General features: G+C 40.9%; 1 protein-coding gene across 8 annotated transcripts in view; it reads right to left on the reverse strand.

Moving 5' to 3' along the window:
- SNX31 (sorting nexin 31) overlaps nucleotides 1-19147 on the reverse strand; it is a 72618-nt gene that overhangs the window by 9671 nt on the left and 43800 nt on the right. For 3 of the 8 annotated variants that reach the window (XM_038555204.1, XM_038555206.1, XM_038555205.1), the window contains exons 10-12: nucleotides 16290-16493; nucleotides 10059-10172; nucleotides 851-928 (exon numbers count right to left, since the gene is read on the reverse strand). In XM_038555204.1, the coding sequence (XP_038411132.1) occupies nucleotides 851-928; nucleotides 10059-10172; nucleotides 16290-16493 (396 nt within the window). The remainder of the gene's footprint in view (nucleotides 1-850; nucleotides 929-10058; nucleotides 10173-16289; nucleotides 16494-19147) is intronic. The other 5 variants (XM_038555209.1, XM_038555208.1, XM_038555207.1 and 2 more) reach the window with 3 other exon arrangements.

Genomic DNA, 19147 nt, shown 5'->3' on the forward strand with positions numbered 1-19147 from the left:
TTCAGTTCTAGAAGGAAGAGAAATAGGATAAAATTTAACTATTTTCTTAGAAAAAAGCTGCAAAGTCTAGTAATGAACAACGTTAAACTAAAGATGTCACCTATCTTCTTTTAAAGGACTCAATTTAAATGAAAACATTAGGGAACATTTTCAAATATGTTCTGTTGCATTTTTTAAATATCAGTATAACATTCTGCAAAAAAAAATTATGTTTATAAATGTCAACCAGGCATTAGTATTTGTTAACATTTTTAAACTCCAAGTGTACTGTCTTACTTGGAATATGCTTGCATCATGATGGTGACAAGGCAAGTAGAAAAGTTTAAAATCTCAGTGTCTCTTTTTACTGCCTGCCACCAACCCTTTCAATGGGTTACTAGGCCTTTATTGAAGAGACTAGAGAGGCAAAATTTATTTTACACTCAGAAAAATGTATAGCCTTGAGAGCTTCTTTTATTCTATGGCTTCTTTCAACCCCTAATGGCATTTTAATTTGGCACAGAAGTTTCAAGAAACTGAGTTCTTTCTAGAGACAAAATTATAGAGCTTATTTAAGTTCATCGCTGCTGTGTTAAAGACCTCTCAGGATCCTGACTTTATGATGTAGTTTTTATGGTAAATCTGGGATCTTCCATCTGGGGGAAAGCAGAGATTCAAGAATACAGAGCAACGTAAGGACCCTTCTTGGAAAAAACAGCTTGAATTCTAAAGACAGCTTGCAGAAGGCAGAGGAGCTCACTTCTGGGAGGTTGGGTTCCTCCCTTGAGGACCGGAATTTATCCATGTAGGTTAGTTTTGGCTAATGGTAGGAACTTAAGGTGAAATATATACACAGATAAAGAGAACTTACCATTTCTGGATTCTCTGCAGCTAGCTTTACCATCTTTTCTGAGATCATCTTTTTCAGGCAGCTACTCAGCAAAAAAGCCTAAAGAATCCAGGAATAAAGAAATCTCTTAATTAAAGAGAACTTGTCTTTCTTCCCTCCTCACACCATAAAGAAGATTTTGAGCTCTGCTCTCCAATCCTATGCCTTTAAGAATTTAGATGTCTTCTTTAATTTCCATAAATTTGCATAAGATGCAATTAGCAAGTACCCATATATTTTCTCAATTAGATGGATGTACTTACAGTCAATTTTTAAAAAGACAGAGAACTCGTTACATTTACTATCTTTTTCCCTCTTAAAACTTCCCTTCCTATTTTTCCTGTTACTTTGTAAGAGGCTGTTTTACAAGCAACAAATAACTTTGTAAAAACCCTGACTAATCAAATCAACCGATGATGATTGACCTTACATTTAATTGTATGCATAATTATTGAGAGACCTATTACTAGGCATAAATGGTAACCTGTTTGAAAGGGTATATTAGCACCTTATGGCTTTTACTGAACTAAAAAAAAATGGTTTTTCATCACTTTCTGGTTTTTATGGTATCTTTAATCATTCACTTTTAAGACTGATGGTTGCCCCTGATATCATCTGTGGCTTTTTGTTGGCTCATCACTGTTGGTGCCAGGATACACAGCAGACACCCTACTAAACAAAAGCTGGGGTTTCCTTTTTTCCAGGATCTTCACTCCATGTCCCAATTTAAGGTTTCCTACAATTTACCCACTTGCTCCTTTCCCATTCAACCTCTCTCTCCTTTGTCTTGCTCTCAATTCTTGGCTTGCATATTTCTCTTTTCGCCCTACTAACATTTGAGACAACTAAAGCTCAAAGCTTGAGGCTATAGGACATTACTATAAATTTATAGCATAAATTGATACCATATAAACTTATATACCGCACTGAAGGGAAGGGGTGATGGAGAGGAGGAGAAAGGAAAGAGAAAATCCAGGTTGGGATTGTGGAGGGTAGGACATAGAAAGTAGAACTAGAGGGAGAATGGCTACATATAGGTAGCCATCTCAAAGTCTTGCAGGGCTGTAGACTTGACAGGAATTTATTTTATTTAAGGGGAGAGAAAGCAGGTAGAAGAAAGGCACTACTACCAATAGGGAAAGAATAGAAGATGTGGGATTTACACACAAAAACAAATTTTGATTTCTTGGTTTAGCTAAGAACTAACCCTGTTCATCTCTGCATATATAGAACCTACACAAAACCAGGGTATGAAATAGTTAAACCACATAACCAGCATTGATAAAGCTAGGAAAGGTGTTTAATAATGCCCCCCAAGATGTGGACTGGATCCATATTCTTATACAATGTACAGAGATATGTAGGTTAAGACTTGGCTATGAACCAGGTAAGGTTCCTTCAATATAAAGGCACTGAGCCATTGTTTAAAGAAAGGGTTTAGAAAATATTGGGGTCCAAGCCCTCATTTGTACTTGAAAGGCACACAAGCCATACTTCTGCATTTTGCAGAAGTAGCTCTTCGGGTACATATCAATAAACCCACACTCCAAAGGAAATAAGACCTTACCAGGAATCCTTTAAAAGAATGTTTATTGCACTCTCTATAGTGGCTTAAACTCATTTGGTACAGACTAAAGGACCATAATAAAATTTAACTACTGAATTTAGCATTCTGGGCAAGGGTAGGTGGTTTCACTGCCAAAATCTATCTGCATCTCTCCAAGTGACTGCAAACCATCCTACCATTTCCCTAAGGGTGTTTCATATTCAAGGTGAACCTGACGGCCCATTTCTTTAACCTAGAATTTGGTTTAGCACTCTGTGTTTTTCAGAGGACCTTGGTATCTATTACCTCATGATTGTACCTATACTAAAAGTAGAGAGTTTCGGGGAGCTTTGGTTACCTGAGCCAGAATGCTCAAAGGAACTTAGTGTGATCACCAGCGACTTAAGCTGAATGAAATGCTGACACAAAGATTACTTTGATATTTTGGTTTTGTTTTAGAACATCTGCAATTTTGATTTCAATTTGAAGTTGCTTGAATTCGTTCATAGAATTTTTCAGCTGAATTTGGTGTTTAGAAAATTGAATCTTTTTTTTAAAAAACTTTTATTCCAACTTTATAAACCAATGGAAGACCGAAATAGTTTGGTGTCCAGCAATCCCTCCTCTCCTAATAGAACCTTGATTTTGTCTGATGACAAAGTGCCCAGCTCATGCCTACTCTAAGTTGATCATGAATTCTGTTCTTTTTTCCTAAATACTTGATTCCCAGACTGCCTTGAGCTAGGAGTGGTCATGTGACTCAGTCTTGGCCAATGAGACATAATGGAAAGTCTACTGGGGGCTTCTGAGGCAAAGCTTTTGCCTTCCACACCAAAGGGATGTCAATCATCTACTTCCAGTATTCTTATTAAGTGAGATAAAAATCTGTATTGTCTAAGTTAGAGGTCAATAAATCCAACCCTTTACTTGTTTTTACAAATTTTTACTGGAAAACAGCTATAATCATTTGTTCACAGATTGTCTGTGGCTATTTTTGCGCTACCACAACAGAATTGGGTGGTTGCAACAGAGACCACATGGACCCCAGAACTAAAATATTTACCATCTGGGGAGGGGCAAGATGGAGGAAGAGTAGGGTCCCCAAATCACCTGTCCCCACCAAATTACCTAGATAACCTTCCAATCATCCTAAAAATCTACGAATTTGGCCTGAGATTGAAAGAGAGACCAGCTGGAATGCTACAGTGAGAAGAGTTCGCGCTTCTATCAAGGTAGGAAGACGGGGAAAGAGAAAAAAACAAAGGCCTCCGAGGGGGAGGGGCCCGCGAGGAGCCGGGCTGAGGCCGGGGCGAGTGTCCCCAGGACAGGAGAGCCCCGTCCCGGAGGAGCAGGAGCTGCACCGACCTTCCCGGGGGAAAGGGGCTCGCGGGGAGGTGGAGCAGGACCCAGGAGGGCGGGGATGCCCTCGGGCTCCCGGGGACACTAAAGACACCTGCGCCCCGGGAGAGTGCGCCGAGCTCCCTAAGGGCTGCAGCGCGCACGGCGGGACCCGGCGGGACCCGGAGCAGCTCGGAGGGGCTCGGGCGGCGGCTCCGCGGAGGGGGCTGCGCGGCCCCGGGAGCAGCTCGGAGGGGCTCGGGCAGAGGAAGAGGCTCCGTGCAGAGGGGCCTGCGCGGTTCCAGGAGCAGCTCGGAGGGGCTTGGGCGGCAGCTCCGCGGAAGGGGCTGCGCGGCCCGGGAGCGCGAATCCACCAGCGCAGGCTCCGGGGCACAGGGCGCCGGGACACAGCCCAGGATCCCGCCTCCCCCGGGACAGGCAGAGGCCGGGAGGGCCCAGGACAGCGAGGACGCTCCTGCCCCAGCTGAGCAGATCAGCGGCCCCGCCCCGGAGACTCCAGGCCCTGCAGACGGAGTTCCTGCCGGAGCTGACTCCAGGGCTCCAGAGCTGCCTCCGCCACTGGGGCTGTTCCTCCTGCGGCCTCACGAGGTAAACAACCCCCACTGAGCCCTGCACCAGGCAGGGGCAGAGCAGCTCCCACAACTGCTAACACCTGAAATCAGCACAGCAGGCCCCTCCCCCAGAAGACCAGCTAGACTGACAACTTCCAGGAGAAGCCAAGGGACTTAAAGTAGACAGAATCAGAAGATACTCCCCGGTGGTTCTTTTTTTTTTTTGTTTTGTTTTGTTTTGTTTTGTTTTGCTTTTTGATTTGTTTCCTTCCCCCACCCCCTTTTTTTTCTCCTTTCTTTTTCTTTCTCTTTTTCTTCTTTTTTTTCTTCCCTTTTTTTTTCTCTTTCTCTTTTCTTTCCTTCTTTCTCTCCTCTCTTTTTCTCTTTTTCCCAATACAACTTGCTTTTGGCCACTCTGCACTGAGCAAAATGACTAGAAGGAAAACCTCACCTCAAAAGAAAGAATCAGAAACAATCCTCTCTCCCACAGAGTTACAAAATCTGGATTACAATTCAATGTCAGAAAGCCAATTCAGAAGCACTATTATACAGCTACTGGTGGCTCTAGAAAAAAGTATAAAGGACTCAAGAGACTTCATGACTGCAGAATTTAGAGCTAATCAGGCAGAAATTAAAAATCAATTGAATGAGATGCAATCCAAACTAGAAGTCCTAACGACGAGGGTTAACGAGGTGGAAGAACAAGTGAGTGACATAGAAGACAAGTTGATAGCAAAGAGGGAAACTGAGGAAAAAGGAGACAAACAATTAAAAGACCATGAGGATAGATTAAGGGAAATAAACGACAGCCTGAGAAAGAAAAACCTACGTTTAATTGGGGTTCCCAAGGGCGCCGAAAGGGACAGAGGGCCAGAATATGTATTTGAACAATTCTAGATGAAAACTTTCCTAATCTGGGAAGGGAAACAGGCATTCAGATCCAGGAAATAGAGAGATCCCCCCATAAAATCAATAAAAACCGTTCAACACCTCGACATTTAATAGTGAAGCTTGCAAATTCCAAAGATAAAGAGAAGATCCTTAAAGCAGCAAGAGACAAGAAATCCCTGACTTTTATGGGGAGGAATATTAGGGTAACAGCAGACCTCTCCACAGAGACCTGGCAGGCCAGAAAGGGCTGGCAGGATATATTCAGGGTCCTAAATGAGAAGAACATGCAACCAAGAATACTTTATCCAGCAAGGCTCTCATTCAAAATGGAAGGAGAGATAAAGAGCTTCCAAGACAGGCAGCAACTAAAAGAATATGTGACCTCCAAACCAGCTCTGCAAGAAATTTTAAGGGGGACTCTTAAAATTCCCCTTTAAGAAGTTCAGTGGAACAGTCCACAAAAACAAGGACTGAACAGTTATCATGATGACACTAAATTCATATCTCTCAATAGTAACTCTGAACGTGAACGGGCTTAATGACCCCATCAAAAGGCGCAGGGTTTCAGACTGGATAAAAAAGCAGGACCCATCTATTTGCTGTCTACAAGAGACTCATTTTAGACAGAAGGACACCTACAGCCTGAAAATAAAAGGTTGGAGAACCATTTACCATTCGAATGGTCCTCAAAAGAAAGCAGGGGTAGCCATCCTTATATCAGATAAACTAAAATTTACCCCAAAGACTGTAGTGAGAGATGAAGAGGGACACTATATCATACTTAAAGGATCTATTCAACAAGAGGACTTAACAATCCTCAATATATATGCCCCGAATGTGGGAGCTGCCAAATACATCAATCAATTATTAACCAAAGTGAAGAAATACTTAGATAATAATACACTTATACTTGGTGACTTCAATCTAGCTCTTTCTATACTCGATAGGTCTTCTAAGCACAACATCTCCAAAGAAACGAGAGCTTTAAATGATACACTGGACCAGATGGATTTCACAGATATCTACAGAACTTTACATCCAAACTCAACTGAATACACATTCTTCTCAAGCGCACATGGAACCTTCTCCAGAATAGACCACATATTGGGTCACAAATCGGGTCTGAACCGATACCAAAAGATTGGGATCGTCCCCTGCATATTCTCAGACCATAATGCCTTGAAATTAGAACTAAATCACAACAAGAAGTTTGGAAGGACCTCAAACACGTGGAGGTGAAGGACCATCCTGCTAAAAGATAAAAGGGTCAACCAGGAAATTAAGGAAGAATTAAAAAGATTCATGGAAACTAATGAGAATGAAGATACAACCATCCAAAATCTTTGGGATGCAGCAAAAGCAGTCCTGAGGGGGAAATACATCGCAATACAAGCATCCATTCAAAAACTGGAAAGAACTCAAATACAAAAGCTAACCTTACACATAAAGGAGCTAGAGAAAAAACAGCAAATAGATCCTACACCCAAGAGAAGAAGGGAGTTAATAAAGATTCGAGCAGAACTCAACGAAATCGAGACCAGAAGAACTGTGGAACAGATCAACAGAACCAGGAGTTGGTTCTTTGAAGGAATTAATAAGATAGATAAACCATTAGCCAGCCTTATTAAAAAGAAGAGAGAGAAGACTCAAATTAATAAAATCATGAATGAGAAAGGAGAGATCACTACCAACACCAAGGAAATACAAACGATTTTAAAAACATATTATGAACAGCTATACGCCAATAAATTAGGCAATCTAGAAGAAATGGACGCATTCCTGGAAAGCCACAAACTACCAAAACTGGAACAGGAAGAAATAGAAAAGCTGAACAGGCCAATAACCAGGGAGGAAATTGAAGCAGTCATCAAAAACCTCCCAAGACACAAGAGTCCAGGGCCAGATGGCTTCCCAGGGGAATTTTATCAAACGTTTAAAGAAGAAACCATACCTATTCTCCTAAAGCTGTTTGGAAAGATAGAAAGAGATGGAGTACTTCCAAATTCGTTCTATGAGGCCAGCATCACCTTAATTCCAAAACCAGACAAAGACCCCACCAAAAAGGAGAATTACAGACCAATATCCCTGATGAACATGGATGCAAAAATTCTCAACAAGATACTGGCCAATAGGATCCAACAGTACATTAAAAAAATTATTCACCATGACCAAGTAGGATTTATCCCTGGGACACAAGGCTGGTTCAACACCCGTAAAACAATCAATGTGATTCATCATATCAGCAAGAGAAAAACCAAGAACCATATGATCCTCTCATTGGATGCAGAGAAAGCATTTGACAAAATACAGCATCCATTCCTGATCAAAACTCTTCAGAGTGTAGGGATAGAGGGAACATTCCTCGACATCTTAAAAGCCATCTATGAAAAGCCCACAGCAAATATCATTCTCAATGGGGAAGCACTGGGAGCCTTTCCCCTAAGATCAGGAACAAGACAGGGATGTCCACTCTCACCACTGCTATTCAACATAGTACTGGAAGTCCTAGCCTCAGCAATCAGACAACAAAAAGACATTAAAGGCATTCAAATTGGCAAAGAAGAAGTCAAACTCTCCCTCTTCGCCGATGACATGATACTCTACATAGAAAACCCAAAAGTCTCCACCCCAAGATTGCTAGAACTCATCTAGCAATTCGGTAGCGTGGCAGGATACAAAATCAATGCCCAGAAGTCAGTGGCATTTCTATACACTAACAATGAGACTGAAGAAAGAGAAATTAAGGAGTCAATCCCATTTACAATTGCACCCAAAAGCATAAGATACCTAGGAATAAACCTAACCAAAGATGTAAAGGATCTATACCCTCAAAACTATAGAACACTTCTGAAAGAGATTGAGGAAGACACAAAGAGATGGAAAAATATTCCATGCTCATGGATTGGCAGAATTAATATTGTGAAAATGTCAATGTGACCCAGGGCAATATACACGTTTAATGCAATCCCTATCAAAATACCATGGACTTTCTTCAGAGAGTTAGAACAAATTATTTTAAGATTTGTGTGGAATCAGAAAAGACCACGAATAGCCAGGGGAATTTTAAAAAAGAAAACCGTATCTGGGGGCATCACAATGCCAGATTTCAGGTTGTACTACAAAGCTGTGGTCATCAAGACAGTGTGGTCCTGGCACAACAACAGACGCATAGATCAGTGGAACAGAATAGAGAATCCAGAAGTGGACCCTGAACTTTATGGGCAACTAATATTCGATAAAGGAGGAAAGACTATCCATTGGAAGAAAGACTGTCTCTTCAATAAATGGTGCTGGGAAAATTGGACATCCACATGCAGAAGAATGAAACTAGACCACTCTCTTGCACCATACACAAAGATAAACTCAAAATGGATGAAAGATCTAAATGTGAGACAAGATTCCATCAAAATCCTGGAGAAGAACACAGGCAACACCCTTTTTGAACTCGGCCATAGTAACTTCTTGCAAGATACATCCACGAAGGCAAAAGAAACAAAAGCAAAAATGAACTATTGGGACTTCATCAAGATAAGAAGCTTTTGCACAGCAAAGGATACAGTCAACAAAACTCAAAGACAACCTACAGAATGGGAGAAGATATTTGCAAATGACATATCAGATAAAGGGCTAGTTTCCAAGATCTATAAAGAACTTATTAAACTCAACACCAAAGAAACAAACAATCCAATCATGAAATGGGCAAAAGACATGAACAGAGATCTCACAGAGGAAGACATAGACATGGCCAACACGCACATGAGAAAATGCTCTGCATCACTTGCCATCAGGGAAATACAAATCAAAACCACAATGAGATCCCACCTCACACCGGTGAGAATGGGGCAAATTAACAAGGCAGGAAACCACAAATGTTGGAGAGGATGCGGAGAAAAAGGAACACTCTTACACTGTTGGTGGGAATGTGAACTGGTGCAGCCACTCTGGAAAACTGTGTGGAGGTTCCTCAAACAGTTAAAAATAGACCTGCCCTACGACCCAGCAATTGCACTGTTGGGGATTTACCCCAAAGATACAAATGCAATGAAACGCCGGGACACCTGCACCCCGATGTTTATAGCAGCAATGGCCACGATAGCCAAACTGTGGAAGGAGCCTCGGTGTCCAACGAAAGATGAATGGATAAAGAAGATGTGGTCTATGTATACAATGGAATATTACTCAGCTATTAGAAATGACAAATACCCACCATTTGCTTCAACGTGGATGGAACTGGAGGGTATTATGCTGAGTGAAGTAAGTCAGTCGGAGAAGGACAAACATTATATGTTCTCATTCATTTGGGGAATATAAATAATAGTGAAAGGGAAAATAAGGGAAGGGGGAAGAAATGTGTGGGAAATATCAGAAACGGAGACAGAACGTAAAGACTGCTAACTCTGGGAAATGAACTAGGGGTGGTAGAAGGGGAGGAGGGCGGGGGGTGGGAGTGAATGGGTGACGGGCACTGGGGGTTATTCTGTATGTTAGTAAATTGAACACCAATAAAAAATAAATTAAAAAAAAATAAATAAAATAAAATATTTACCATCTGGCCCTTTGAGAAAAAGTTCAAGAACCTTTGGACTAAGTCATTATTGAGTCTTGTTATTTAGTAACTCAATTCATATCTAATTGATACAAAGGCTCTGGTGACTACTAGTCAAATAAAACAAAATGAAAAATAAACAACAACAAAAAAAAACAGTATTATAGGTCAAAAAAGAAAGTGTATATCATATTCTAGTACTCTGCTCCTGTTGGGTTAGGGTAATGTGTTATGTTCATCCTAGCAAGCAAGAGGGCATTTCAGCACTGGTTCTCATGCTCTGCCCTGATAACTCACCTGTTTGGTGTAAATAACAAACCACTGCCAGCGGCTATCTTCACTATACTGAAATCTGAGCTCTAAGTTCTGGTTGAGAGTTCTCTGGGGTCCATCCATATCCAGCAGACTCCCCTACAGAGAAAAGATATTATTTGATATCCAATAGAAATTGAAGTGACTATTAAGTGCTGGGCAAAACACCAAAACAAGTGATCCTGTTAGTATGCCCAAGAAGCTATTGGTCTATGAAGGCCTATGAAATTAAGTCACCAGTTTGGTATGATAAGTATTAAAGGGAAGCAAACAGGTCTATGGAAGGAGGTAAGTGGGCACCTAATCCAGACTAGGAGGGTAAAGCAGGCCTCCTAAGGGGGGTGGTATCTGAGCAGCAGGAGTAGACATTTTCCAAGTTTGTTGTTGTGGGTTTTTTGGAGGGGGGTGGAGGCAGGGGTGGTGACAAGTGGTTCCTGGTAGGAGAAATAACAAGTGCAAATGCATTGAGGTACAAGAGGACCTGGCACAGTGGAGATGTGGCAAGGGATTGAGTGTGGCTAAAGCACGGGCTGCAAGTCAGGCAGGGCAGTGAGTGAAGAAGTTCAGAAAGGCAGCATGGGGCCAGATCCTGAGGGCTCTGTAGGAAGCAGCTTTGATTTTTGCTATACAGCAGCTATCCCTCTTTTTCCCAGTAATGGAGTCTCAAATGTCCTTGGGAAAACCTTCTGCCTTCCACTGGGTCCATGTAGGTAGGTAGGACTATCAGTGAATGCTACCCTCCTGGAGGGGGTGGGGCATACGACCCAAGTTCAGGCCAATAGGATAGATGCCCTCTATGCCCCTTATTTGATTCCAGAATGAAGAGATCCAAAGAGCAGGTCCTGATAAAGAATTCCTTGTTTCCTAGAAACCTTGAGCTCCTTTGGTTCTTGACTTTCCTAAGCCTCTGCTTCTGCCTTCCTTTAAGTCAGTGGGTATTCCATACCCTTCCAATAAATATCCCGTTTTCACTAGAGCCAGAAGTGTTGCTTTCTATTGCTGGCCACCAAAGAGCACTTAGCTGTTACAGGTTTTAAAGGTAAGTTAAGGAGTCTGAACTTCATTTGAGAACAATAGGCATGCATTAACTGATTTTAAAAGCTGAATAATAATTAGCTTTATATTTTAGAAATCTTCATCTGGCAGCATCAGAGTAAAAAATGAACTGAAAAACAGCTGTTCTCAGACACTGAGCGAGAAGGCAAACAAATGAGGTGAGCCCTAGAGTTACCTAGTTTACTGCCTGGAGGAGTTTTCCAGGATACAGTGCAGGACCAGTGAACCCAAATAAAGCCCAGAGGTCTTGCCAAGCTGAAGAGAAAGAGATCAAAGTTTGAGGAAGTTGAGTTTAGAATTTGTGGGGCAGAAGACCACAGACAAGGACTTTTATGTAGAGTTCAGAGCTCCAGAGAGCGCTTTTCAGATCTTTGGCTGAATAACGATCTGTGCATGTGTGGGAAGAACCCTCATACGCTGCTGGTGGGCACATAAAATGGAGGAGCAGACTATTTGGAAAATAGTCTAGAAGTTCCTCACAAAGTTAAAAATAGAATTACCACCATGGTACCAGTAATTTCACTCCTAATCATATACCCAAGAGAAATGAAAACCTATGTCCACACAAAAACTCGTATACAAATGTTCATAGCAGCGTAACTCGCAACAATTGAAAGATAGAAACAACCCAAGTGTTCATTAATGAATGAATAAATAGGGACACCTGGGTGGCTCAGCGGTTGAGCATCTGCCTTCAGCCCAGGGCGTGATCCTGGAGACCCGGGATCGAGTCCCACGTCAGGCTCCCTGCATGGAGCCTGCTTCTCTCTGTGCCTGTGTCTCTGCCTCTCTCTCTCTCTCTCATGAATAAATAAATAAAATATTAAAAAAATGAATGAATAAATAAACAAAATTTTGTATATCCATACAACAAAATATTATTTGGCTATGAAAAAGATAAAGTGTTAATACATGCTACGATAAGAGTGGACCTTGGAAACGTTATGCTAAGTAAAGAAAGCCAGTCACAAAGATCATGTATGACTCCATTAATCATGAAATGTTCAGCATGGATAAATCTGTAAAGACAAGCAGATTAGTGGCTTCTTAGGGCTAGTAGGAATGGGGGAATACATATGAGCTAAGGGATACGGGGCTTCTTTCTGAGATGATGAGAGTATTCTAAAATTGATTGTGGTGATGGATGCAAAACTCTGTGAATGTGCTAAATGCCCCTGAATTATATGCTTTATGTAAATCAATTGTATGGTATGTGAATTATATCTTGATAAAGCTGTTACAAAGGAAGGGAATGACTGTGTAGTACTGGTGAAGGGATAGATACATGCATCATAGAAGAGGAGAGAGAATCCAGAAATAAATCCACACAAATATGCCCAACTGATATCTGACAAAGGTATAAAAGCAATTCAGTTAAAGGACAGGATTTGCAACAAATAGTGCTGGAGCAAGTAGATTTCCACATGCAAAAAAGGGAATGTCGTGCTGTCTTTCACACCCTACATGAAAATTAACTCAGAATGAATCATGGACTTAAATGTATGACCTATAACTGTAAAACCTTTAGGGAAAAACTCTAAGAAAAAAATCTTTAGGATCTAGGGTTTGGCAAAGAGTTCTTAGTCTCGACACTAAAGCACAATCTATAAAAGGAAAAACTGATGAATTAGAATTCATCAAAATTAAAAACTTTTGCTTTGCACAAGATCCTGTTAGGAGGATGAAAAACTGCAGAGTGAGAGATGCCTCAGAGACACGGCTCAGTGATTGAGCATCTATCTGCCTTCGGTTCAGGGCTTGATCCCAGGGTCCTATGATCAAGTTCCACATCAGGCTTCCCGCAGGGAGCCTGGTTCTCCCTCTGCCTGGTCTCTGCCTCTCATGAATAAATGAAATCTTTTTTTTTCTTTTTCTTTTTTTTTAATTTTTTTTAATAAATGAAATCTTTAAAAAATACCATCCCACACTTACAGAATGACTAAACTAAAAAAACAGTGACAACACCAAATGCTGATGAGGATGCAGAGAAACTGGATCACTCATGCATCCCTGGTGGGAACGGAAATTAGCACAGCCACTCTTGAAAGCTGTTTAGCAGTTTCTTAAAAAACTAAGCATGCAACTTCCATGTAACCCAGCAATTGTACTTCTGAACATTTATGCCAGAGAAATGCAGATTTGTGCTCCAAAACATATGTATAAATATTTATAGGAGCTTTATTCATAATAACTAAAAACTGGAAACAACCAGGTATCTTTCACTCAGTGAGTGGTTAAATAAATCTTCCTTCCATGCCATGGAATACTGCTCAGCAATAAAAAGAACCAAACTACTAATATAAACAACAACCTGAATGAACTACCAGAGAGTTATGCTGAGTAAAAAAAGCCAATCCTAAAGGCTACATCTGATTCCATTTATAGAACATTTTTAATCAACCCCTTGTTTTTATTTATGTTTTTGCCTCCTAAATGCAGCCAATTCTTATTATTCACAGCAGTCGTGTTCTGTAAAGTCACTACAAACACTGCACTACTGGACATTTCCAGGGAAATGCAAGGTTACATTCCTGCAAACCTCTAGTCACAATATTTCATCAACTGATCAATATATAACCTTGTTTTAGGAATGTTTCTGTTTTTTTTTAAACAGTTTTCTTGAGGTATAATTGATGTAAAAAAAAACCTGCACATATTTAATGTATACAATTTGATGAGTTCAGACATATGCATACATTCATGAAATCATTTATATGGAAACAAAGGCAGAAGAAAAATTATTAATATCCTTACTGCCTACAGTCCTTGAAACAGGCAGAGTGACCTTCCTCTACGGACTCAACTGCCTCGATGTTAATACTTTGCTAAGGGCAAAAGGCAACCTTAGTCTGATTCCCAGATTCCTGTAAGTCTACTTTAACATGTAATAATTCCTTTGGAAATTTTCTTTGTATCTACCCACCCCAAAGATACAAGTTGGCAATCATCCTCCAAGTATATGACCCACAGATAGATGTCTGAAGGGTCTCATGGCCCAGGTTTTATTAGATGGTAACAAATGACCTTTTCCTAACAATATCTAGCCCCCTCAAGGTCCTGGAAAACTTGCTTCCAAAATTCCTTAGAGTCTTATGCTATCCCTAACCCCTCCTATCTTGAAAGTACATAATGGGCCACTTCCCATGACCCCAGTACAGCTCTTTCTGCCCACGGGTCCTGTCTCCGTGCTTTAATAAAAACCACCTTTTTGCTCCAAAGACATCTCAAGAATTCTTAGCCATCGGCTTCAAACCCTAATGTCTTTCCTACATCACCAGGACCACAATAAAAATAATGAATATATCCATCACTTTCAAAAATTTTACACAACACTCCTGAAATGACACAAGGAGTGGTTCCTTGGGGCTAACAAGAGGTGTGACAAGAGAAAGTGGGCACAGCTATAAAGGCTGATATGACAGGTTCTTCGGATGATGAAAACATTGCTTGTACCAATGCCAACATTCTGGTGTTGATGTTGTGCTATAAGTTTGCAAGATATAACAATTGGAGAAAAGTGGGTGATGTGTACCCAGGATTTCTGTACCATTTCTTCTAACTAAATGGGAACCTACAGTTACATCAAAACTAAAAGTTTAACTAAAAATAATCAACTGTTTAAAAGAAAAAATAATTACAATGTAGCAGGAGGCTTATATATGTAGAAATATGGCAATAAATATCACAAAAGGGAAAATAGAAATACATTGTTTTTACATTTTTTTATGAAGTGATATAAAAATTGAAAGTGGAATGTAATAAGTTCACAAGAAGTACATAATAAAGTCTAAAGTAACTGAAAATAAATGAAAGGGCATACCAAAAAAAAAAAAAAAAACAATGGTGTAAATAAATGGGTTCAAAATGCCTAATCAAAAGAAGGAAGGAAAAGAAGGGGGAAAACTGAACCTCAAAGAAATAGACAAACCCACAATTAGGTTTTAAGGTTTAAAATTCGTCTTCTTTCAGTAACTGATGGAACAAGGAGAAAATGTATAAGGTTTCAGGAGATCTGAACGCTCTCAACTGCTCAACTTAAAGAATACTGCACCCAATCATAGAAGAATACACATACACATTCTTCTCAAGTGTATGTGGAACACTTACCAAGATAGACCAGATTTGGGGCCATAAAACGAGTTCCCATAAGTTTCAAAGACTGAAGTCATATGCTGATAATGTCAAGATTAAAATCAGGGAACACAGTGGGGGAGATCCCGAGAGGGTGAGGATGAGTTTGGTTTGGGAAAAGGCTAAGTTTGGGATGTCTGTGAGACATGCGGTGTAGACAATCCAGCATTAAGAAATACTGGACCTTTTGACAGGGATGTAGGCGACTGATTCAAGAGAATATGTAGAGGAAAGATGCAAATGGAACCCCAGGAGAAATGAGCCTTCAGAAATGCTCAGAGGAAGAGGAAGCTCAAAAAGGACAGGGGAGAAAGGGGAGGGAATTCTGAGAAGGAGGAAATGGTTGACAACACTGAATGCCACAGGGAGGTCTAGTATTGTGCCAGCTAAAAAGTCCCCATGGATTCCATGGATTTAGCAACTGGGGGGTCATGGCTGTTCTAACAGAATTTGTCCTCTACTAGTTAACCTCAGTTTCTTGTATAAAGGGGATAATCCCACTTAGCTCCCTGAGTTACTGCAAGAATTTAATTAAATAATAGATGTGGCAGTGCCAGAACAGCGTCTGATCCAAAGCAGCCACTCAACACATCTGATCATGGGGTTTCCTCTGGGAGGAGATGGCAATGTAAGTATGATCCTTAAGGAGAGCTCTACTGTTCAGTGTCCAGTTTCCAAGGGTAGAGATCTAGTCAATACTGAGTATGTAGTAAGTACTCAGTAAACAGTAGTCTTTGTTTCACTGTGCCCTATTACTATAGCCACCCTTCAAGCAGTAGAGAAGTCTGTTGCTGTAAAGTGGGGAGATGGGTGTCTACTGATATGGATGGGACACTCATACCAGACAATAGACAGGTTTTACCATTAGGTGATGCTTAACGTGGCCTAGATGCCAGTCCGCTCAAGGTTGTGATGCAAATGGCAGATCATTCTCGCTACTGCCAACTTTGTCATCCAAAGTCAATAGGATTTTTACACTATGGGTAGAGATTTTAAATCATAGGTAAGGCAAAGTGCCAAGATACTCACAAGGAAAGTGACCTGCCAGCACTTCACTCTGTTCATCTGGAAAATGATTTCCTGGGTCTGGTTACCAGGCAGGGTTATGCAGCAGCTGATCTCATTATTGCCAACAGAAAGGACGGCCCTGCAGCCGGGTTCCGGGTAGTCACAGGTACAGGGATCCAGCTGCAAGAACCCATAGTGCCGTACCTCTTGGGATAGCTCCAAAAACTGCTCCGGGGGTAAAGGTAGGGCAAAAGAAGCAAAAGACTACTTGAAAAAGGTGACAACCTTATGTTAGAAGCTATTGTCATTCTACTAGAACACATGGAATTAAGCCACAGTCAAAGCGCCTTTTTCTTCTGGATGATTCACATGAAGACAATGTCCCTTATGCTCCCTGACAATAAGGCCTAGGGAAGTTCATGGTGTGTCTTGCCAGGGTCGAACCATTTCTGTCTCATTCACCATTGTGTCTCTGCTCCTGTTACAGTGCTTGGTACACAGTGGGAACAAAAATATTCAGTGAGAGAATGATAAATGGAGAAGAATAGAGTGAATCAAATGAGTAGATAGGAGTCTATCGCAGCAGATTAAAAATAGCAAAATAAACAAAATGTGTACATTTAAAATGCTGTTTGGGGGGGTGCCTGGGTGGCTCAATTGGTTAAGCATCCGATTTTTGGTTTCCGGTCAGGTCATGATCTCAGGGTCCTGGGATTGAACTCTGCATCGGCTCCATGCTCAGTACAGAGGGAGCTCTCTCTGCTGCTCCCCCGTCCCCCAACCATCTCTCTCTCTCCTCCTTGCACACTGTCTCAATTAAATAAATAAATAAATATTTTTTATAAATAAACATTTTAATAAATAGATAAAATGCTGTTGGGGTGCTGCTGGGGTGCCTGGCTGGCTTTGTTGGTAGAGCATGTGACTCTTGATCTCAGAATCGTTGAGTCAAGCCCCATGTTGGATATGCAGTCTCAAGAAAGAAGGAAAGAAAGAAAGGAAAGAAAGGAAAGAAAGAAAGGAAAGAAAGAAAGGAAAGAAAGAAAGGAAAGAAAGGAAAGAAAGGAAAGAAAGGAAAGAAAGAAAGAAAGAAAAAGAAAGAAAGAAAGAAGCAGCTACTTTTTAAAAAACTAAGCTGAGGTCTATGTAGGAATAAAGTAGTTAATTTTTACAGCCTGCTTTATATGATGATGGTATGAATTGTCAAAGGAAGAGATTTTACAAATGGCAATGAAATGAGAGAGCGAGTCTGCTTTCTAAGTCTAGTTATAGACAGCTCAAAAATGTCAAGGGTACACCTTTATGTGACTGTTAAGGTTTAGCTTTTCCTTTTTTTTTTTTTTTTTTTTTTTTTTTTTTTAAGGGAGGGAAGGGCAGAGAAAGAGAGAATCCTAAGCAACCTCCAGCCCAATGCAGGACTCAGTCTCACAACCCTGAGATCATGATCTGAGCGGAAATCAAGAGTCGGGTGCCTAACTGACTGAGCCACCCAGGTGCCCCCTTTTGCTCTGTTTCTGACTTGGCTTAAGAACAGAGGACAGCTGCAGTTCACACGTGTGGTCCAGGCATCCTGTCCTGGCTTCTAGTCCAGGCTTTTCATTTTTGTAACAAAGTGTTATTCTTAACATTGCCTTTTAATAAGCTGATATCAGCTTGGATGTCTGCCTTGTTCTTCCAGCTTTCACCATGGTCCTGCCTGTTGCTGTGTGAGATGTGCGTGAAGAAAAAGGAGTTCTCACTTTAACACATGGTTAAATCAGAAAGAAGATCACTCAGTGACAACCTGGCACTTTCTAGATCCTTTTTGGAAGGAAAACAAATCCTTTCAAAGACTATATGAAGCATTCTCTTTTAAAAGTGAAACGTGGGATCCCTGGGTGGCGCAGCGGTTTGGAGCCTGCCTTTGGCCCGGGGCGCGATCCTGGAGACCCGGGATCGAATCCCACATTGAGCTCCCTGCATGGAGCCTGCTTCTCCCTCTGCCTGTGTCTCTGCCTCTCTGTGTGTGTGTGTGTGTGTGTGTGTGTGTGTGTGTGACTATCATAAATAAATAAATAAAATCTTTAAAAAAAAAAAAAAAAAAAAAAAAAAAGTGAAACGTGCTGAGACCTGAGAAGGGAGGAACAGCTGACTGCTACTACAAGGTGGGAGAGGTGTTCGGGGCTCCTGTCCCTTCAAGCCACACGTTGTAGCAGCTCATTGTGCTGTGGCCCACACATTCAACTTCGGAAAGGCATTAAGCTGCCCGGCTTCCCTTTGGCTCAATGGGAAACAGCAGAAATGACAGGTCCTGAGTTATGCTACATGCAGCTAGGGGGGCTGAGTAATTTTGCCACACAGCATACAGAGCAGTTTCAAGCTCTTGCTACAATGGTTTCTTATTTATTATATGATACAGATCTTTATCTTATCGCTTGGTAACACTTTTAAAAACTTTTTGTAATCAACTTGGCTGCAATGCTCTAAAAGCGAGAAGAGTATTTAAAAGTCAAGCTCCATTTCTCTAGAAAGTCAGTGATAAATTAGTAACCCGTTCAAAATACTTGTTGGCGTTTGTCATTCAACAAGCAGTGCAGCGATGTTACTGACCATATGCAAACTAAAAGAAATCTGCAAGAATTAGTTTTTTTTTTTTTAAAGAAAATTAGTTTTAGTTTTTTAAAGAAACTTACTCCTGAAAAAGATAATTTAACATGCATAACTGGAGAAGGGATGTTCGTACGTTTTCATTTAGATCAAGGGATGGCAAACTTTTCTATAAATAGCCATACAGTAAATATTTTCAGTTTTGCGGGAATATGGTCTCTATTGCAACTACTCACCTCTATCATTCTAGCACAAAAAGCAGCCTTGGACAGTACATAAATGAGTGAGCGTGG

This window comes from Canis lupus, chromosome 13 (assembly GCF_011100685.1).
Source record: "Canis lupus familiaris isolate Mischka breed German Shepherd chromosome 13, alternate assembly UU_Cfam_GSD_1.0, whole genome shotgun sequence".
In the NCBI taxonomy this organism is placed as follows: domain Eukaryota; kingdom Metazoa; phylum Chordata; class Mammalia; order Carnivora; family Canidae; genus Canis; species Canis lupus.